Here is a 23,127-nt window from a genome sequence, read left to right as displayed (position 1 = left end):
GAAACGGGCTTCACATTCGTGATCAGCACAGTCAATTGGTTAGAAATTCATATTTTTATGCAACCTCCAAACAAAAAGTCAAAATTTGCTGACTTGTGTTGTTAAATGTATTTACAATCCGTTAACATTTGTTTGTCAATATTGGTAAGAAGTTTAATTTGAAATTTTATATTATGTAGTAATGCTGATAAACACCCAAGTACTATACCTTTTACCCCTGAAGTAAGTAATGGTCAGCAATTGTGTCTGTTATTGGTTTTCCTCAATCTAATTTTCCTGCTTTATGAACATACGACAGTTGTTGTGATTTCTCTTCTCAGCTTCTGTGTCAGACAGGATGAACAGCAATCTGCGACTCTTTGCTGATGACGTAGTAGTATACAGGAAAGTATCATCGTTGAGTGACTGTAGGAGGATGCAGTATGGCTTACACAAAGTTTCTATGTGGTGTGATGAATAGCAGCTAGCTCTAAATGTAGAAAAATGTGAGCTGATGCAGATGAGTAGGAAAAACAACTGCATAATGTTTCAATGAGATGTGTGCTGCTCACTGTCGTATCTATTACATATCTAGGCATAATGCTGCAAAGTGATGTGAAGTGGAATGAGCACATAAAGACTAGTAGAGAAGAATGGTCGACTTTGGTTTATTGGGAGAGTTTTATGAAAGTGTAGTTCATTTGCAAAGGAGACCGTATATAGGCTGCTTGTGACGCATTCTCAAGTACAGCAAAAGTGTTTGGGGTCCCCATCAAGCAAGATGTCAAAACAATTCAGAGGCATGCCACTATGTTTGTGGCTAATACGGTTGATCAACAAGTAGAAATGGAGGTGCTTCATCAACTCAAATGGGAATCCCTGGATGAAACACATTATTTTTGTAAAACACTACTGAGAGTATTTAGAGAATGGGCATTTGCAGATGACTGCAGAAAGATTCTACTGCTGCCAACATACATTTTGTATAACAACACTGTAGAAAAGGTAACTGAAATTAGTCCTCATATAGAGGCATATTGGTAGTCCTCCTCTGCTCGCTCCATTTGTACATGGTACCCTCTGCCATACACCACACAGTGGCTTGCAGTGTGTGTAGCTTTAGATTTTATTCTGTAGTGAACAGTTAATTACATTAGCTGCCACAATGACCAACAATACAAGTAAAATTGAAAGTCTGTATATTAATGCATGCACCATCACCTTATCGGAAATGAATGAACAAAGCAGTCAATGATAAAGTTTCTAAAAGTCATTCAATGTCATCACCACTTTGAGCATTGAATAAAAGAAAAGAAATAATGGAACATTTTTATACTTTCTACTTTCGCAAAATATTTGGGTATTGTGAAATACTCCAGAAATTGTTTTCCACATCTGGTCTCAAAGGGCACTGTATTTATTGTCTGAAGGAGGCTTGGGTTTGGAATCACGTTTTGTATGACCAATTGTACTGTTTATTTCTTGCTGATGCAAAGACAGTGTGGGAAATTCTCCGCATGTCCTAAGCACCATTTTGAGAAAATGTATGTGTTGGCGATGATTCTCTACACAAACCATTTAACATGCATACTACCTCTTAAAGTGTGTGCTCTCACTAATGCTCTAAAGTGTTTTATTTTTGCCTTAATACCTTTACATGTTTAAAGCATTTCAGATGTCACATTTGGTCTGACTTTGTTCTACTGGTGAATTTAGATATATAAGTTCTTTTCAGGTGTGTTCTACCCAGTTTAATAATTGGCTCTCTGCACACATTTTCAACAATGGGACTTGATGCCATTTTCACATAACTGTTGATGAAGAATGTACTGGTTCACTGGGGCATTGTTTTCTATTTCTTATTGATGCCCTCACCTTTAGGCAATGGGTGCCATGGTCAAAGACTCAGTTGCTGAAAGTTCACACACTGTGCTCTTTATGCCAAGCAAAGGGATCATTATGCTAAGATGTCCATGTTTATTAGGTAACACTCAAGTCAGATTTGGGCTTTTTCTTTAAGCACACATACAGGGTGTTCATAAAATCCAGGAACACTTTCAATTATTAATTGCACATGAACCAAACATTGTACAGATATTATACGTGTCATTTTGAAGAGAACACCCCCCCCCCCCCCCGCCCCTCCTCCTCCATGTATACTGCCACAGCATAGGTAGTTTGGTAATTTGCTGATAGTCAATGCTAGTCGCAAACATGGTGAGTTGAGGTGTGGAGCGAGCTTTGTGAGTGTTGGAGCTCGACAAAAACAAGTGTGCTACAGCTGTTCAATGGATGTTTAGAACCAAGTATGGTAAGAAGCCACCAACCACTGGCACAACAAATTCGTTGCGACAGGTTGCTTGTGCCCGGCAAATCCCAGTGTGAGTGAAGTGAAAGTGGTGTGCATATGAGAGAGATTTGTAAGGAGTCCAAAGAAATCGGTATGCCATTTATCCCATGAACTCGAAATGTTTGTAAAAAAAACTTTCAGTGTTTCTCTTCAAAATGTAATATGTATGACATCTGTACAATGTTTAGTTCTTGTTCAATAAATAATTGAGTGTGTTCCCGGACTTTTATGTACACCCTGTATTTAGAAAGTATTGTTTACATAGTCTATAGTGTGTCCAGTTTTTTAAAATGCTCAGAAATGGCTGATTTGGTGGAGTCCAGTACGACTTTCACACTCCGTCGCTCTCCTCAATGCTGAATATCGTCTAGACACTTTGCCGCATTGGCAGAGGATGCAGTGAACTTGATTTGCAGAGGCCCAGATTCTCTCACAGATCCTAATATACGAAGGGTAAAAAAACACCGAAATAACACTGCTGTGGGTGGAGCTTGTGCAGCACACATTTCTGCTGCTAGGCGTGTACAGTGCAACTCATTGCCAGTTCAGAGCTGCCTGTGTTGTAGACCTGGTTTGTTCTGTTCATTTGCAGTGCTCTTTTGTTCTTGTTCCGTTTTCTATTATGCCAAGTTTAAGTGAACAACATGCAGTTATGAAATGTTATTTTCTCCTCATAAGAAATGCTGCCGAAATTGTTTTAATGTCGAAAACAGCTTACCAAGGTGGTGCTATGGGAAAAACTCAAGTGTACGAGTAGTTTGCTGGATTCAAAAATGGCAACATGTCGATTGATGACAAACCTAATTCTGGACATCCATCAACTACCCGAATTGACAGACTTCGAGAGCTTGTGTTCACACTGTCGGACAATTGATCAACTGTTAGAGATTAGTGGGTTATCTTGGAGCTCGGTGTTCAACAAAAAAGACCAGATTTGTGGCAGACAGGAGACTGGTTCTTCCACAACACCACACCTGCACACACACACACACACACACACACACACACACACACACACACACACACACACACACACACACACACACAGCCATCTGTTAGTTTTTGGCTAAAAATGGCATGATTCTGGTGACCCAAGCATCTTACTCACCTGACCTGGCTCCATGCAACTTTTTCTTATTTCAACGCATGGAAAGGGGCATGAAAGGACAATGATTTGACAACACTGAAGTCAAGGAGAAAAAAAAAAAAAAGCTATCAACCATTTTGAGGATGACTACACAAAAGGTTTTGAACAGTGGGACAAACATGTTAGTTGTAATGGAGGGTATTTTGAAGGAGATAAGATTGTTTTGTAAACAATTTGAAAATATATAGCTTTAATTTTTTTTTTTTTTTTGGGTGCCCCTTCGTAAAGTAAGGTTGTGGACGTGCTTGGAACACACTTGATGTTATGCATTCCTAGTATCCTGCTGACCTCATTTATAACACTGCCCATGAATGCTATTGTCTTGGTGTGTCTTCTTGTTGCTGGCTGTTGGAAAGTGCTATGTACTTGCTGGTTGTTATAAACATTTCTTTTGAATATGTTCATGAAGTGTTTGAGTCTGCTTGTAACCTTTCTTTGAGGATAAGTGTCACGAGCATTTGTCACACACAGCTCTGCCAAACCATCCATTGCAGAGCCCAACTTAAACTGAAACACAGGGCTTACCAGAAAGAGCTCAAATACTTGAAAATCCCATTTAAAAGCAATGGTTGTCACAACATGCAAATACAACTCACATTTTGTGGAAGGTAATGCTAACTTGAGAGCAAGATGAGCAGGAGACTGAGCCACACTTCATATGCAGGCAATACAATGAATAAGATCAGCAGGATCCTAGGGTGGCACATCATCAAATAGTGTTCCACCCATCACTCAAGACCTTGGCTTTAGTGGCATCTGTGTGATTTGATTTGGGCCTCCACGAGACAAGTCTACTGCATCCCCTGCCAATGTGGCAAAGTACACTGGAAAAGAAGAAACATTCTGTTGAAGGATATAAGTGACTGGTTTATGAGCTTTATTTGATTTTTGACACAAATCATTTTTCTGATACAATCATTACTGGGTTTAGCACACAATGGCGGCGCTGTCTTCAGGTAGGCAGCACTCTGTGAACTAATGTTCATGCAGTGTGAAACTGAACATATTACCAGAAATCATGGAATTCTGAGGGATGACTGAAAAGTAATGCCTCCACATTTGTAACACTAACAGTTGGCAGCACTAGTATGCGGCAGGTACTGGCTTGTTCCGTAGCATCTTCTCTACAGCTCCAGTTGACGGGAAGCCTTAGCGTTGAACAGTTGTATTGTTGTAGTGTAATGTATGGAACACTGCAGATGGTCAGTCAGTGCAATTTAAGCAATGTGGAGTCATTGAATTCTTGACAGCAGAAGGTGTCACCCCAAAGGGAGAATGAAAGCAGTTTATGATGACACTGTTGATATGTTGATGCTTGAACATCTGACCTGCGTGACTAAGCGTTGCTGTGACAGCAACCACACAGTTTCACAAGCAAAATGTTGACAGATTGACTCAGACAGAAAGTGCAAGCACAATTGGCATTTCGCAGGAATGTGTGGGTCACATAATTGATTTGCTTGGCTATCTGAAGATCTGTGCACGATGGGTACCCCGGATGCTGACTCCTAAAATGAAAGTGCACTGACTTGAAATTTGCCAGGAATTTAGCACTGTTTGACTTCTGCCTGTTCCTGATAATGAAAGACGATTTGCGGGGACATCATTATGCTTCTGATGAAGACGTTGAAAGAACAGAGACTGTGGTTGCGGAAAGTTTTGACTTCTTCCGTGACAGCTTCAGAAAACTTGTTCATCGTTGGCAGAAATGTATCCAATTGGCTGGTGATTATGTGGAAAAGTGAAAATTGGTAATTAAAGATCACATTTTAAGCATTATTTCTGCGTTTGATTTATTAAAATATTCCCATCCAGACCCAATCAACAAAGGTGGAGGCAGTGATCTGCAGTGGAATGTCGATCTTGTCAGCTGCATAATCTCTTCTGAGATTATGGTCACTGATGTGAACGACTTGCAGCCTGAAGAGCAGTGCAATCAGCTATTGGAAATTGTTCCAAACTGATCACTCCTGTTTCCATTTTATAACAAAGCCCTTACTCTGTTTTAAATATGGTTTTACTACTTCAATGACCTGTATTCTACTTTTTTATTCTAAAAACAACAGAAAAAAATTTTATAACTTCAACAATTTTATGATTTTTACTAATAAAGAATTGTCTTTACAGATCTGCACATCCAGTGCAGAGAGTAAGGGGGGGGGGGGGGGTTGTACACTTGCTGATTTTTGTATTGTGATCAGTTTGCCATCACATGAACATTTGTCCACCATAACATCTGAAGGTGGCATTGTGGGCTGAAACTAGTAATGATTGTATCATAAAAAGTGACTGTGCCTAAGATGGTTCATAAACCATACATTTGGGAGACACTTAACTGCAATCAAGGAGATGTGTAAAGAGAGTAAATGTCAGACACAGCTCCACCGCCCTCCCAAGTTGGCCATTATAGAGATTACTCAGAAACAGAACATGCCACAAACAATGAAAACTGTCCTTTTTGAGAATTAAAGAAGCAGTACTTCCAGACTTAGATAGTACCTGGTAAACGGAGATAGTCAATTCTGTTTTGTGGCCAGGCATGGGGTCATGGACTTACCATAAACATTAATTAAAAGGTTTAGAAGTTCATGTAATTGAAATACTACCACATACTGGGGATCAAGAATGGAATAATGTGTGAGTGGGACAGCAACCTTGTGCTACAGTTACACAGATTGGTAGAGGTTGCATGTATATGTGCTGAAGAGTAAATTATAAGGGGCAGTCAAATGAAAATGAGGCAGATGAAAAAAGTAATTGCCATATCTGTTAATACTTTTTCCAACTGTGAGACAAGGTCAGTGTGTCTTCACAGAAAAAGGTTTGAAGTTGCTTACAGGACCAGGATTGTACCCAGGCATGCACCTCTTCATTCAAAGCACATCGACAGCCACAAATGTTTTTCTTCAGGGCACTAAAAATACGGAAATTGCATGGGGAGGGATCAGGATACCATCCTGGTATGGCTAACTCCTGCAGCATAGCTGAAACAATGTTGGCAAAATATAATTTCATCCAGGCACGAGTCCACCCTCCTCACCATTTGTGCGTTTACTATTCCATGTTTTTGGAGCTACTCGACAGCACTAGTAGAACTGTATTAAGGCAAAATTTTCTCTCCTGCTGAGGTGACACCATTAGCAAAAAAGATGTTTGAAATAGGCTATCACTAATTTAGTGTAACATGTCTATTCGGATTTTCTTTGATGATGTCTCCTATGCAGGAGATCCCCAAACAGAAGCCCCCAACAATATTGAAAAACCTGGAAATTTTGACAAAGTAGTGAGTTTTCCTACAGTATAACAAATAAATGTAATTAAGTGGTCAGCATATAATAATTATAGTGGAAAATGCTTCTTTCCAGGAACTAATGAAATAAGCACACAGTTTGTTGGAGATGGTTCTTCTAACATGCTTTATTGTCATTTTATATCCCTGAATGTTTTCTGTGCTATTTATGTCTGTCAGAGTTAGGCATTGGTTGCTATTACATATTTGGTACCCTAATTTTATGATAACCATCCAAAACCTTGATTAAAATTAGCCTCAAAATCCTCTCACCTGTCTGCTCTGTCAGATTCTGTTAATGCAGCTTTTATACCAAATAGCTTAACTGCTAACTTTAAGACAGCAGTGAATTAGTCATTTGCATACAATCACTTGTTTTAAATACCCTTAGTGGAAAACCTATGAATACTATGACAGGTTTTCAGATTTAGTTAACTGGAAGGCTAGCAAAGATACTCTGCAAGTTAGCATGTATATGATGAGAAAATGGAACAATCCACCATAACATCTGAAGGTGGCATTGTGGGCTGAAACTAGTAATGATTGTATCATAAAAAGTGACTGTGCCTAAGATGGTTCATAAACCATACATTTGGGAGACACTTAACTGCAATCAAGGAGATGTGTAAAGAGAGTAAATGTCAGACACAGCTCCACCGCCCTCCCAAGTTGGCCATTATAGAGATTACTCAGAAACAGAACATGCCACAAACAATGAAAACTGTCCTTTTTGAGAATTAAAGAAGCAGTACTTCCAGACTTAGATAGTACCTGGTAAACGGAGATAGTCAATTCTGTTTTGTGGCCAGGCATGGGGTCATGGACTTACCATAAACATTAATTAAAAGGTTTAGAAGTTCATGTAATTGAAATACTACCACATACTGGGGATCAAGAATGGAATAATGTGTGAGTGGGACAGCAACCTTGTGCTACAGTTACACAGATTGGTAGAGGTTGCATGTATATGTGCTGAAGAGTAAATTATAAGGGGCAGTCAAATGAAAATGAGGCAGATGAAAAAAGTAATTGCCATATCTGTTAATACTTTTTCCAACTGTGAGACAAGGTCAGTGTGTCTTCACAGAAAAAGGTTTGAAGTTGCTTACAGGACCAGGATTGTACCCAGGCATGCACCTCTTCATTCAAAGCACATCGACAGCCACAAATGTTTTTCTTCAGGGCACTAAAAATACGGAAATTGCATGGGGAGGGATCAGGATACCATCCTGGTATGGCTAACTCCTGCAGCATAGCTGAAACAATGTTGGCAAAATATAATTTCATCCAGGCACGAGTCCACCCTCCTCACCATTTGTGCGTTTACTATTCCATGTTTTTGGAGCTACTCGACAGCACTAGTAGAACTGTATTAAGGCAAAATTTTCTCTCCTGCTGAGGTGACACCATTAGCAAAAAAGATGTTTGAAATAGGCTATCACTAATTTAGTGTAACATGTCTATTCGGATTTTCTTTGATGATGTCTCCTATGCAGGAGATCCCCAAACAGAAGCCCCCAACAATATTGAAAAACCTGGAAATTTTGACAAAGTAGTGAGTTTTCCTACAGTATAACAAATAAATGTAATTAAGTGGTCAGCATATAATAATTATAGTGGAAAATGCTTCTTTCCAGGAACTAATGAAATAAGCACACAGTTTGTTGGAGATGGTTCTTCTAACATGCTTTATTGTCATTTTATATCCCTGAATGTTTTCTGTGCTATTTATGTCTGTCAGAGTTAGGCATTGGTTGCTATTACATATTTGGTACCCTAATTTTATGATAACCATCCAAAACCTTGATTAAAATTAGCCTCAAAATCCTCTCACCTGTCTGCTCTGTCAGATTCTGTTAATGCAGCTTTTATACCAAATAGCTTAACTGCTAACTTTAAGACAGCAGTGAATTAGTCATTTGCATACAATCACTTGTTTTAAATACCCTTAGTGGAAAACCTATGAATACTATGACAGGTTTTCAGATTTAGTTAACTGGAAGGCTAGCAAAGATACTCTGCAAGTTAGCATGTATATGATGAGAAAATGGAACAATTTTACAACAAAATAACTTAAGATCTTTGTATGTTTTGGTGCCATCCCATTTAACTGCTATCAAAGTACAGCTCATAGATAACTTCATCTTAAGACAAAAGAGTAATTGGAAAAAAGTAATAGGCACACACTGTTATAAATGAAACATGTGGCACACACACAATACATAATTTGGATTTTCATTTTTTCTTGCACCCATTAGTGAACCATAATATGATATTCTCATTGTACATGTTAATATAAGAATTTCATTAATTTTATTTTGATGTACGTGCAGGACAGTTTGAGGATGCACTGACAGACATGGAACAGGCTGTAAGACTGGAAGCAAAAAATGGAGAATTTGCAGAAGGACTAACTGCTTGTCTTACAAAGAAAAATCAAGTAATTGCAAAATAATATTCTTTTGTATTAAAATTCAATCTGCTTGACAATCCATGTAATAATTTGCAATACAAATAAATTTGTAACTGAAATGCATATTTTTCATTCATCATCAAAGGCACAATTAAATGTTTATAAGACAAGGTATTGCCATGATGCTGAATTTTTTCCCCCACAAACATATATATACATTTACAAAACAAGCACTGTTGATTTACACAATATTTTTGAATTGTATTGTTTCACTATATTGGTGTTATTAGGAGAAAGTGCACCCACTTTTTATAACCGCTGGAGCTAAAACTTTTTTTTTTTTAATTTTTAGCTAGGAGAGTAAAATGTTCCAATATTTTTTAGAGATCAAAAGATTAAAACAAATATTTGTATCAACACAACTAACATGTTGTGCTTTTGACAAATTTATTTACAAGAAGATAAGGTACCTGATGATGCTTCCTAACATTTGCATTTTGACACAGTCTCAAAGATTACCAAAGAAGTAGCTGTTAGAATTTTAGGCACTATATTTGCACTGTGGCAACACAAGAAGCTATACAGATTGAAGAGATGCTCAAAAGAAGTGCCTTGTTAGAATCTGCACACATCTGTCACCTCATGGTCTATAGCCACAGCAACATTTCAATGATGAATATCTTCTTTCAAACATATTAAGCAAATCACTTCTTGCCACAGTGACACCACATATCTTCTAAACTTTGATAACGTTTGAGTTGCCTATCTTCAAACTGATGGAGAATTGTTACTGCCGGAGAAGCAACAGGTAAAATTCTTTCCATTTCCCGACGATTTTTCGCTGCTGTCTTCTGAGACCATTACAGCGTGGAACACACGTCCGATGTTTATCCTTTACTAATCTTGTCAGCACAGACACCCAAAGGACTGGGCCCATACACCATCCCCCCAAGATCTTAGAGGGGGCTGATTGCTGTGTCCCCTAATAAGACAAAAAGTAATCAGCACCCGCGAGATCATAATTCTCATCACCAATTCTTCGTTGAACCTGAAAATAAAATGCTGAAACTTCTTCAATAATACAACAGGCAGTGGAAAGCATATCCCAGGATTAGTCAAGAGGTCAACCAGTCATTCGTCAGTTTAAGCAGTCAAATAAGTCATCTGAAAAATTATCTTACTCAATACTCGTGCAAACGTGAGCAAAACCAGTACTAACTTTGAAATGTTATGGTCTATTGTATTTACAACAAAGATACTGACACGACCTATAACTAAGAATAGAAGATTGGTTTAAAAACACACGCATCAAAGGCCTGTCTATCTGTGACAGAAGAATATGATGAAAACATCATTTCAGAAACTAACTTTGTAGCTAAGATAAAGCAAAAAATACTAATATGCTGACATACCAAAAGATGGAATTAGAATGTATCATAAAGCAAAACAATTATCAAGAATTTATGAAGATGTAAACAATGATTTGAGAAACACTTTTTACGTGATAACCGACCATTGGGGACCCTCCAGACGAGCGCGAGTGGGCCCCGTGTTGTGGCCTGGGAGACCTATATCTGCCAAGACTTAGTCATGCCAGTTCTCCTGCTGGCTGTCTGTGTCACCAGACAGCGCCTCACTCTTTATTTCTTAGGTGAACCACTGGCAGAGCGTCGCCGTCCAGACCGGCGGTCCCTCTCCCTGTCTCTGTCTCTGTCACCAGCTCCACCACCACTTCGGCGGTGGGGCCTCTGCTGAGCTCGTGCACGTTCCCTCTCCCTTTCACGTTCTGCTTTCCGCATTTCTGCCATACGGCGCTCGTGTTCCGCCATGTGCTTGCGCCTCATTTCTTCCTTCACCACTATCTGAAATACCATTTTTTTTGGTCATTGTATGTACAAACAGTATCAAAGATAGGAGTAAAATGAAATCGACGTGTTATGTCTTGTTAATAAGAGACAAAATTGTTAGCAGTATGCCATGAAGGATCTGTGATCTGCTTTTTTGTTGACTAATCATTTATACCTGACTCAGGAAAATCTAGCAGAATATCATCTTATACATCAGGAAGAAAGAAAAACAGGAAGTAATAACTTGCACAAATTAGTTATCACAAAAGAAAGGAAATCAGTTCTTTTCTAGGGCATGGTTCAATTCATTGGAGTATTCCAACTTGAAAATCTGCTCACTCTTCCACCATGTAGGAACCTGTAGACTGTTCCAACTTTGCCCCATAGGGTTTGGACATCGCAAGGCAGCTGCACGCGGTAGTCTATCCACCATGTGGACGCTACTGCAAATTGTTCAGGTCTTGTTCTGTAGCTTGCTGAGCCATTTTCCTACCCAGCGTCTGTGGCCACTTACAATCACATATGCTACCCTCCTCCCTGACTGCCAGCTCATCAGCTGTTTGCCCACACCTGCGTAAGGGTGGGCACTTGAGCCTGGCTTGATGTGATGCTCTACTGATGTAGCAACTTAGTATTACTCACATAAAGCAATTTGAAGTCAAATGATATTCAGTTCCTAGAAATCTTAAGACCAATATGAAGAATAAATCTTTGAACTGGCAGTCGATAACCTAATGACATATTTTAAGTCTTTTTTGTTTGTTTAAGACATTACTGATCGAAGATACAATCTGAAACCTTGATCCTAAGCAGGACAGTTTTAGTCAACAGGAAAACATCAAGGCAGCTGCTTGAAATATTATAGAAGCAAAGGAGGCGATCAGATACACTCCCTCACTTATGAAACCAATTATAAGCAAAGTAGTAAGGAACAGGTTCTCACCACAGATGGTTACAGTAGGGATTCACAATGCAGGACATACATATGCCATTACTTGTTTTGTTCCATATGGAGTCAGTGACTAAAGTACTGTCAATCCTTCCCTCTGTGATATTATTTATTGCCATTATTGGGTTTTGAACAGACTCAGTCTTATTTAGCACTCTAACGACCAAGAACCATCACCGTTAAACAAGAGCAATAAAGATTAAATAGCTACAAGATGATTTCCTACACTTGGGCTATTTCCTCCTCCGCTGACTGTTTTGAACGCTCAATATTGTAGTCTCTAGTGCAACAAAAATTCAAAAGAAACAGATTCTAACTAAAGAAGTTAGTAAGAGGTGAATGCTAGGTAGCACATAGACATACTGAAACGTCATAAAAGTTCTGTCTGTAAATATGCTCATGTACCACCTAGTATCCATCTGGAGATGAGAGTATGCTATCTTGATATCTGACACGGATTCTATTTTGTAATTTTTTTTTATCAGGATGTCAGACTGACAAGTGTGTGTACGATGGGAACTTCTAAACAGGAACTGCAACAACAAGAAAAAAATAGACTAGACTTGAGTCAAAATTGAATATCAGAACATAATGATTAGTATTGGTTGCACAGTGAAATCTACTTAATTCCCAAAATGTGGCAACACTGCACACAACTCTCCTGCATTACACTGCTCTCATCTCATAGAAAGGAAGTGAAGATCTTACTGTGTCTATGATTAAAGAGGCAGAAGAAAAGGAGAAGCCTAACGGACAAGAGACAAGTTTAAACAGTGTGCCAGATCTGGATTAGAACTGTCATCCTCACCTTCTATGGGCAGTGTTCTACCAATTGTGCTTTCTTTGGTGCAAGAGGATATTTTTCTGCTCTTTACGGATATACACTACAATGAACATTTGCCACGAATTAACACAGTGGTCATTGCAATGTATACTTCCCATTAATAATAGGCTATTATCACCTCAAGTGGCCTAAATGTATTAAGGCATATGAAGACAAGTAACAAAATTATGAAAAGGATAGTTGCTACTCCCCATATAGCGGAAATGCTGAGTCGCGACTCAAATCTCCACTATATGGTCAGTAGCAACTATCCTTTTCATAACACTGTTACATTGGCTCTCCGACATTGGAATAGCACCCCAGCGTTGGATGTAATGGGAAAGTCCTGTACCATAGGAGATATTATAGATCTTATAATTAAATGTTTCCCTGAGACATTTAAGTCTCTTCATTATCTACGATAATGATCGAAGCAGAAGAGGGAAGGGCACTCAACTTGGGTAGTTCATGCAACAATGTTGACCATTGTACTGCAGTGGTGTAATGGTTAGCATTTCTGCCTAGCAAGCAAGAAGACCCGGGTTCGAGTCCTGGCCGCAGCACAAATTTTAATTAATTTCTTATGCTTCGATCATTGTGCCTGGGATACAATGAAAAGGGCTGTTTATGGATAGTGTGACCCACCAACCACTCTTGAGGGATCTATGACAAATCGCCTTTGAGGAAAGGGACAATTTGGACCAACAGTGCCTTGATGAACTTGTGGATAGTATGCCACGACGAATACAGGCATGCATCAATGCAAGAGGACGTGCTACTGGGTATTATAGCAATCTGGGCCACCACCTCAGAAGGTCTTGCTGTATGATGGTACAACATGAAATGTATGGTTTCCATGAGCAATAAAAAGGACGGAAATGATGTTTATGTTGATGTCTCTTCAAATTTTCTGTACAGGTTCCGGAACTCTCGGAACCGAAGTGATGCAAAACTTTTTTTGATGTGTGTACTTTGTCAATAAAACAGTTCGTAATCTTGATTAGTCAAAACATGACGGTAATAAATTTTTCTCTAGGAGCCTCTTAAAAAAGGGGGTTGTCTTATACTCGGGCCCATCGTATACTAAGGTAAATGCAGTACTAAATTGTGAGAATGTAGTGCCCTCTTCTTTCAAATGGAGGAAAAGTTTTTCACTGTGTGTGAAATGAACTCTAATGAGGTTTTGGTCAACATGCTATTCTGAAGATATTGAATAAAATAATTTAAGAGAGTTTGAGTTACTAGTTTTCAGTAGGTTGGATTCAATTTTTAAATATCTAGTGTCGAGGAATACCCTTCAGGAAATGACTAGCATAAGAAATCCAAATTCAGTTAGCAACAAATTTGGTGAAATAAGGAATTTACTGTACACCACTGTGTAGCACAAAATTTGCGTGGAAGCGTACAGTCGAAGATTTTCATTTCTATGATTTAGAATGTTTAGTGACAAACAACTCTGTGCACAGTTTTTTTGCATAATATTTTCCAAACGTATACAGAAACCAATATTTATGTTTATGTTACTATGCAGCTCTCTAACACCATGCTGGTAATTTTCTTTTTTAAAGTAAAAACACTTTAGACGTCAAATATGAATTTAAATCTTACCTCTAAAAAAAACTGACTCACTTTCTCTATCCCTCTCTCTCTGAACGTTTACATTTTAATAACACACACATAAATACATTCCCCTCTATAATGCTTCAAGCACATTAAATTCAATTATTCAAATTAGTGTAAAAATCCAAGTCCCCCCCTCCCTGCATCCAAAAAGGTACAGGCACTGAAGGATCAGTTATTTCATCACCTAGCACAGCTAGCTGCCTAGAACATTATTAAGAGAGCCAAGAACTTGCGTATGACCAACTGAAATCCAAGCTGGAACATCTTAACTTGTTATTAAAGAACAATGTCTGACAACAAAGCAGCTGTCAGCACTACTACTTACCAGAGGCACAATCTCCAGTCAAATAGGTCAAAACTAGTGCTCTCGATAGCCATTGGAGATAATGCATGTGCAACCAACCCTGAATCTGCAATATCTTTCTGTAGTACATTTCAAAAACTTTTATTCACTTCTTGTCGCCATTGATTATCATCTACGTTTCATTTCTTTATGTTTGAATGTTACCGATTTCCTTTTTTACAGAAATGATGTTCTTGCTATTGCCATTCTGCATTTTAAATTTCTCTACTTTGGCCATAGCCAGTTATTTTGCTGCTTAATTGGCAAAACTTATCCACTACTTTTAAGTGTCTCATTTCCTTTAATTTGACTACATTCCATTATTATTTTTTATTAACTTCAGCTTGCAAGACCTTTTCAATACAAAACACAGGGTGCCATTCAAAAAAGTCATATCTGGGGGGGGACTACAATGAAGGCAATCATGCTGATTGATGTCCCCCTGACGGCTAAAGAACATTTGCTTGAAAAATTTTGTAATTTGCATCTGGACAAACAGTTATTTATGGTGGTCAAGATAAATGGGACAACCTGTACAAAGCACTGTGTGTAAAACAGGAACAGCTTCTACTAGGCTAAAAATTTCATCACTGAAGACTAAACCTATGAAACTACACTCATTCTCCCAACCTCATTCATGGTCACCCTGACAAGCACACTATCTGACATCCATTAAGGTTATGTAAAATCCCTGAAATGTGTTAAAACTGTAATGAAAAACACACGTAACGCAGAATAAGAGCTAAAATAACTAGATGGAGATGTGACTGGCTGACCATCTTAAAAAAAGGAGGGGAGGGGGCACACACAGGAGAGTCCCCTCGCTTCCTTGTATTTACCTGTCCTTTGTTTGAGAAGGAGCATTCATCGGTAAATAAAACATTGGAAAGAAGTTTGGGTTGGCGAGGATTTGCTGTTGTGCCCGCTGACAGAACTGCACACGATTCTGGGAATCATTCCCTCGAAATTCTTGATGTAGGTGTACATGGTATGGATGGAAGCTATGAATCATAGGTCTGTGTCCTGCTTCAGAAGGACTTCACCCCACCTGCGTGGCTGGAAGGAGATACAACATGGCCTAGTCGTGGACTTTACTAGATGCAGTTTATTGCCATCAGCTCCAGCCACACTTCTTCCCATTGACACATGATTCTGTACCTCAACAGCGATGTGATAGCATGCAGGGGGGGGTATCTGAGGATCACAACATGCGTCCTCGGCTGCTGCATCCACCCTTTCATATTCCATAATATCCATATAACCTGCCAGCCAGCAGAAAGACACCTCCTTCCCAGCACTTTTTAGGTGGAGGAGGGTGTCATGGATAGTCTGGACTACTACAGCTCCCGAGTAAAATAAATGATGGAAATTCAAATTAGCAGCATCAATTTTAACCCCATTTCCAGTGTTCCCGTGTGATCTGATTTGTTCACGAGTGGTTTCAGTCTTCTGTAGAAAAGTGCACTGACTTTAGTTTTGTAGTGAGGGTAATGGAGGAGGAAGGCTCCCAGCTGGCCGGCGTGCGCAATATTTTTGAAAATATTGCGAATCCTATATATCGATATTTAAATAAATATCATTATCGGCCCTTGATATACTGAAAAAAATTATTGACAAAAAAAATATTGACTTAGCAGCCAAAAAAAGTTTTCAGCTGCACATTGTAAATAAGTGCCAATTTTAGAGCTGTATATCTAGGTAGTGACTTACTATTAAATATTCTGTACATCAAAAGCTAGCAGCAAGAAGTCAACAAGCTAGCAGCAAGAACAAAGTAAAATGATGCACGTTCATGGCTGGCAATAACCACTTTGCTAACAATGGTAACTGCCGGCGAGTTGCACAATAAAAGGTGTCGATGGATCCATCGTTCACTTTCGTCACATATCGCATTTGTCTGGAACATTTCCCCATTTTTTCATTTCTGCAAATGCCAGCTACCTAGCAAGCCGTAATGTCAAAATTGTGTGGTTGAGTTAAACATTGCAGTTTCTGTTGGTAGCACTGAGTGCTGCTTACATCAGCATTTCTCCTCACATGTCTCTGCCTACTGGTAAGACTAATCTTAACATTTAGATTTTTGTTCATCAGTTTCAACAACTGTTTTTGAAGAATCATAGCACACTAGTTGGGTTAAAAATTATTTTTTAACACAACTGTTGTGCTATTTCTTCATATCAGACATTTTGTTCTATCATTTACACCCCCCCCCCCCCCCCCCCGGTGCAATCGGACTACTACTTTGTGCCATCTACCCTTGCTTCACACAGTCATAGAGAAAGACTGGACGCGATGGAAGCTCAAAAAATAGGAAGACTCCTTCACATGGTGAAAGTCAAATTATGTTCAACTACAATTTCAGAAGAACTACTTCAAATATTTTTTGAAATTTTTTTTAATAGAATAACATAAAAATATAGGCACTCAATATTGCCATTTCAATATTGATATACCGGTAAAAAAATTATTGCCGGTATATATCAATATTTTTTGGAAAAAGATATTGATGTATCAGTATCTTATCAACAGCTCTAGTGCATAAAGGGCAAGAAGACATCGGAAAATAAACTAAGATTGTAGTATTGAAAGTAGTGAAGTTTTTTTTTTTCTGGTCTGGCCAACAGTGAAGAAACCGTAATGTAAATTTTGTGCAAATTCATAAATTGATAGCAAAACCTAATGTTAATTCTGAATTGACTGTATTCCGTATTACGTGATCACATACTTTGATCCTCTAAGAAAGGGATACAAACAAAAATGGAAATTTACAGAATTTGACAATTTTAACAAAAATTTAGTGTGTAGAAATGTACTTGGCTATGACGACAGAGGAGAGCATCCAGTGGACAGAAAAGTACAGGGCAATCTCCGTTAAATAATTATGTTCTTAATCTTTTCCACTCCATTTTCTGTTCAGAAAGTGTAATGATGGACAAAAAAATTTAATGCAATGCAGACACACTACTGCGGAAAGAGTGAGGTTTTTGTGTAAAATCCACTTACTGCATACTGAGGACAACAGTCTTGTAGTATAATTCGATAAACCTGGGTTTCACAAAACCATATGAATAAATATATTTTGCTAGACTTCAATGGAAATAGTGGGCTGAAGATGTTACTTTTGTGTAGCATATATCGGTGATGGGTGCAGTGCCAAAGGTTCTTTCACAGCTGCAAATGAAACAGAATTTTGGAGGTAGGGATATTCTCGGTCATATTCGGACAAGCTGTCGGAACTAAAGTCCTGGCAGTGGCATACAAGTAATCGTGCACTGTCATAACATGATGCAATAGTGATGTCTCATATGTTACCAGAATTAATTATATAGTTTAACAACTTTCTTGCTGGAAGTTTTTAGTAGATCCAACAGAACGCAAATTCATCAGTGACGAAATTGTTCATTACACAGGCGGAACAGTTTCACACAACTCACTATATTTTATATTTTTATCTCTGAATACTTTTTGTTTTCAGGATAAAACAGGTAACAAATGAATCTATAAACTCTGAGAATGTTCCTATGTTTTTTTCCAATCCAAATATGTCACTGGTTCTATTTTTCCCACATGTTGAAGAAAAAAAATATTTTTCTTGAAAACTCCTTGTAATATTAGGGATAGGACCAAATCAATTTTCCATTTTTGTAAATTGTCGCACACTCTTCCAATGGAGGCTGCAAAGACCAACACTCTTCTGTTTGTGTTGAGGGTTCAAAATAAAAGAAATTCTTCAGTAAACTGCAAGTTGTGTAGTGCATGTTATGCGGCGGACAAGGTGTGACGAAGTGCAGTGACCCAAATGAACAGTTGCATCAGGGCAGGCATAGTTGAAGGTTGTATCTATATTGAAAAATTTTTGGAGTACATTAATTAATATTTAGACTCAAATGACTTGATTTGTTGTTTTGGTATTTACCTATATTGCTTAAGTAGCTTATTTGTATTTACATTTCATACTTCATCATTTTTTGATGTATTCAGTTTATTTTATTTACTTAGCTGTCCCCGCGATGCAACGACGCTTAGCTCAGAATATTACTATTTACATTAAACTTAAAGGGACATTACATTTTTAAATTTTTTTCTTTACTTTTTGGCGGTTTTATTGTGTTTTTTTAAATTTTAAATTTAAGTTCTATTTCATGATTTCTAAACTTTATATTTTACTGGAAGACATGGTATGATCGACACACTATTCCCGCATTCACACAAATACTTTCTTGGACGAAAACACAAAATTGCGATACGAGATCTTGCCTCCCCGAAATCTGCGTATACTGACAAGATATGTATTTTGATAAATAGCATTAAAGATACAAGATTTTGGCAATGCAATATCACATGTGCAGTTTTGAGCTACTATTAGCAATTAAAATACATTTCACTATAATAGTATTTTACCAATTGTCACTTATGCACAATTTGTGTGTTTCTTTTTTTAATTCACACGTTATGTTTTTAGTACATATTTGGTTAATTTAGGTAACATCAGCAATAAGCAGTGGCAGTAATTCTAAACCAAGTTGAAAGGAAATGGGTTGCCTTTGCCCCCTCTTGCAAAAGGCTGCCTTAACTATTGGGACAAAAATCACCTGATTAGTGTTGAACTGTAGACCCCAAAAAGAGCTACAAAAAAAAGACTATCATATGTTTATCTTTTACAGTTGAGTAGCAATACCCTTTTTCTGCTTTGTAGGTGCTGAAACGGGCAACTTCAAAAGACAAAAACCATTGTTTGTAACTGTAAAAGATAAAATATATGTTCTCGTGGATGTTTATTTAGATCTTTTTGACCTCTGCTATCTGGTACTATGTATCTTGATGTAGCTCCTATGTATTATGTAGTGTATATCAAAAGAGTGCACGGGTGGAAAACATTTTTTTTGTATTTAGTTGATGAAATTTAAATGACTGAAGAGACTTTCATGGAACACAGCTAAGAACCATTACCCAGCTATCAAATTAAAAAATTGCATTGAAATCGGAGCTTTCATTTGAGAGCTACGATGCCACAGACAGATACACACGTTAAACTTTTAACACCCCCAGTTTGCACCAGACATTAAAAGGAGAAGGAACTGCAAAGTTGTGCCTCATCTGTTCAATTTTTCTAAAATTATCATTTACTTGCGCAAAAAAGGCCACATGAAAAATATCCATCTATTTCAAATATTGCCAATAACTGACACGAAGAACAGCACAAGCAACCTAGAAATAATGTGAAACAATAGTTTTCTGTCAAACAGAGTGAAGGGGAACTTGAAAACATTAAATTAAAGAGAGACGTCAGAAGGACAATTCTGACTGTTCCACAGATTCCATGAATTTTTCTCCTGGTATTAGAAATGTTCTCTGATGACAAATATTTATTTTTAGGTGTTTTTGGTTTTACAGTAATACTACTATGAAATAGTTAGTGTACAAGTAGTTTTAGTTCAATTTATGTGGTGTGATGAAATGATTAAACAAATGACACAATAAATCCTGATATATTTTCTGGGGAAAAGACGGGTATTAAGGAAGGACACACTACACAATATATCCATGATGCAAGCACAACTAGGACAAATCAAAGAAAAAATACTCTGTACACAAGACCTATTTTCCCATACAATTCAATTCACAGATCAATCAACGTAAATTACATTAATAGAAAATGAGGATAATTCAACATAAAGTCTTATTTTATTTTTAACAGCCTAAATTGGAACAAATGTACGAACTGAATGTAATAAATAGACATTAAAGATGTTGATACATAATGTACCACCTGATTAAAATGCCACAAAGTGTATTTCTGGTATATCATGTTTATACATTACCTGATCCTAAACAACCAGACACCTATTATTGAACATTAATGTGGGTTATGTCCCTCCTTCACTTCTAACACCTGGAACTCTGCTGGGGACACTTTCAGCGAAGTTCCGGAATGTCTGTGGAGGAATGGAAGCCCATTCTTCCTCAAGGGCGCAAACCACAGAAGGCAGTGATGCTGGACACTTGGGTCTGGAGCGAAGTGGTTGGTACTCTGTGCAGGTCAGTCCATTTCAGGACTGCAGGGTGCACTGTCATGCTGATGCTATCAGCCATTGTTTCTGAACAGTTTCACTACCATACACAGTACACAATGCTGTCAAATGTTTTCATTTCCTTCTGCATTTAGGATTTTCTTAAGCATAACAGGGAACCACACATTAACCATGAAAAATAACCCCATACTGTAACTCCACCTCACCCATACTTCGTTGCTGACATTACACAATGGCAGGTATTTGGCAAACCCAACCATTCAACCAGATTGTCACACGGTATAGTGCGATTCATCACTCCAAATGACTTTTTTTTTTCCAGCGATCCACTGTTCACTGACATTACTCTTTACATCGCATCAAGTGTCGCTTAACGCTGACTACAGAAATGTGTGGCTTATGAGCAGCTGCTCGGCCAATGGGCATTTATTTAACTGTGGTTGTTCCTTCATGTTCCACTTCATTTCACTTCACTTCACAAACACATCACTGTCAGTAAACTTAGGCAATTTTAGAAGGGTTTAAATGTTACTGACAGATTTGTTACTCAGGTAACTCACAATGACTATTCAAAGGTCAACATCATTTAACTCTCCTGGCTGACCCCTTTTGCCGTTACTGCTTCTCTACTGACAACACAATACTGCCTGCCAATTTTTATACTGGTGGGCCTGCCTCAAGACAGCTAATGGTCAATTCCACATTACATAGGGATGTCCGGATATTTCTGATCAGATAGTGCATGTGACACTGTGGTAGGTTAGTACAACAATGTGGATTTTCGAAAAAACAAATCAACAATTACAAGCTTATTGCCACCGACACATCACTGTGACTTTACACATGTGAGAAATCACTACGAGTGGTTATTTTTGTTTTACTCTATATGAAGAATTCTGGAAGTACAGGCTGTTTCTTGCTTTTCTTAACTAACTGAAACCTCGGTTGTCATTTAAAAACTATTTTCCTCCAGCCCTACAAGATGATGAGGACACATTTAACAAAAGACATTACCAACCTGTTCTGCAGTAAGAGGCAGCCAATATATACATGGTGCTGTTTTTGTCTTCCTGAACAAATCGTCCAAAAGTTTTGCTGGTGCATCATCCTCTTTTTTCTTACTTTTTCTAGCTGGAAATCATGAAAATTCAAGTTAGTTTCTACACAGTCACCCACATCACAAACTGAAATGCATAGCCTGATCCACTACATAATTAAAAAGGTCAATCTACCAGATATGTCAGAAGGAGATGTGCTCCTGCTCCTATGTGGCTTATCTTTGCGAGATTTTCGTTCTCTGTCTTTGGTTCTTTCTTCCGATCTGCTATCTCTTTCAGGAGACATTTGCCCGATCTTACCAAGATCCCACTCTCTAACAGCAGGAGGAACCTGAAATAACATTTAATGTTTATAGAGCGCTTAATAAATGAAAGATTCCACTTAGAAGTGTAAGTTTACACACACACACACACACACACACACACACACACACACACACACACACACAAAATGCTATACGTGGCTTCAGATTTGCCAATTTACGTCTAGCCTGAGTGCCCAGGTCTAGAACAGAAAATTTTAAGATACTATAACGAAATAGAAGTTACAAAAATAGATCATTAAGAAAGTTTTTATTTTGGTGTATATTCACAAATTAAATATAGAAACATCAGTGTGGGATCCGTACCAGATCGGTTTGATGGAGGAGATAGAGAAGATCCAAAGAAGAGCGGCGCGTTCCGTCACAGGGTTATTTGGTAACCGTGATAGCGTTACGGACATGTTTAATAAACTCAAGTGGCAGACTCTGCAAGAGAGGCGCTCTGCATCGCGGTGTAGCTTGCTCGCCAGGTTTCGAGAGGGTGCGTTTCTGGATGAGGTATCGAATATATTGCTTCCCCCTACTTATACCTCCCGAGGAGATCACGAATGTAAAATTAGAGAGATTAGAGCGCGCACGGAGGCTTTCAGACAGTCGTTCTTCCCGCAAACCATACGCGACTGGAACAGGAAAGGGAGGTAATAACAGTGGCACGTAAAGTGCCCTCCGCCACACACCGTTGGGTGGCTTGCGGAGTATAAATGTAGATGTAGATGTAGCTTCAGTGTGTGTGTGTGTGTGTGTGTGTGTGTGTGTGTGTGTGTGTGTGTGCGTGCCCCGTGTGTGCGCGCGCGCATGCGTGTGTGTGTGGGCGCGTGCATGTAAAATGTCTCACTGAAGACTAACATGAACTTTTCTTATGAGAGATAGTTTTCTTTTGAATAAATTTGGCAGAACACTATTAATACTGAACCAGGACTGTGTGTTTTTGCTTCGCTTGTCATCAACTGG

The 23,127-nt window shown here is 38.3% G+C and overlaps 2 protein-coding genes across 8 annotated transcripts in view; one reads left to right on the top strand and one right to left on the bottom strand.

Moving 5' to 3' along the window:
* LOC124595963 (tetratricopeptide repeat protein 32-like) overlaps positions 1-9,297 on the top strand; it is a 62,671-nt gene extending 53,374 nt beyond the window's left edge. For all 4 annotated transcript variants that reach the window (XR_006978267.1, XR_006978268.1, XM_047134895.1 and 1 more), the window contains one exon: positions 9,099-9,297. Coding sequence is in view for 2 of the 4 variants with exons in the window: in XM_047134895.1 (XP_046990851.1) it covers positions 9,099-9,220 (122 nt within the window). In the remaining 2 variants the exon portion in view is untranslated. The remainder of the gene's footprint in view (positions 1-9,098) is intronic.
* Positions 9,210-23,127, bottom strand: part of LOC124595960 (apoptotic chromatin condensation inducer in the nucleus-like) — a 102,340-nt gene continuing 88,422 nt past the window's right edge. For 3 of the 4 annotated variants that reach the window (XM_047134892.1, XM_047134891.1, XM_047134893.1), the window contains 3 exons: positions 22,028-22,184; positions 21,814-21,926; positions 9,210-11,040 (listed from right to left, as the gene is read on the bottom strand). In XM_047134892.1, coding sequence (XP_046990848.1) covers positions 10,819-11,040; positions 21,814-21,926; positions 22,028-22,184 — 492 coding nt within the window. In that variant the 3' untranslated portion in view covers positions 9,210-10,818. The remainder of the gene's footprint in view (positions 11,041-21,813; positions 21,927-22,027; positions 22,185-23,127) is intronic. The other variant, XR_006978266.1, reaches the window with a different exon arrangement.

This window comes from Schistocerca americana, chromosome 2 (genome assembly GCF_021461395.2).
Source record: "Schistocerca americana isolate TAMUIC-IGC-003095 chromosome 2, iqSchAmer2.1, whole genome shotgun sequence".
NCBI classification, from domain to species: domain Eukaryota; kingdom Metazoa; phylum Arthropoda; class Insecta; order Orthoptera; family Acrididae; genus Schistocerca; species Schistocerca americana.
The sequence above is the reverse complement of the archived record's forward strand: the minus strand, read 5'-3'. Positions and strand labels throughout refer to the sequence as shown.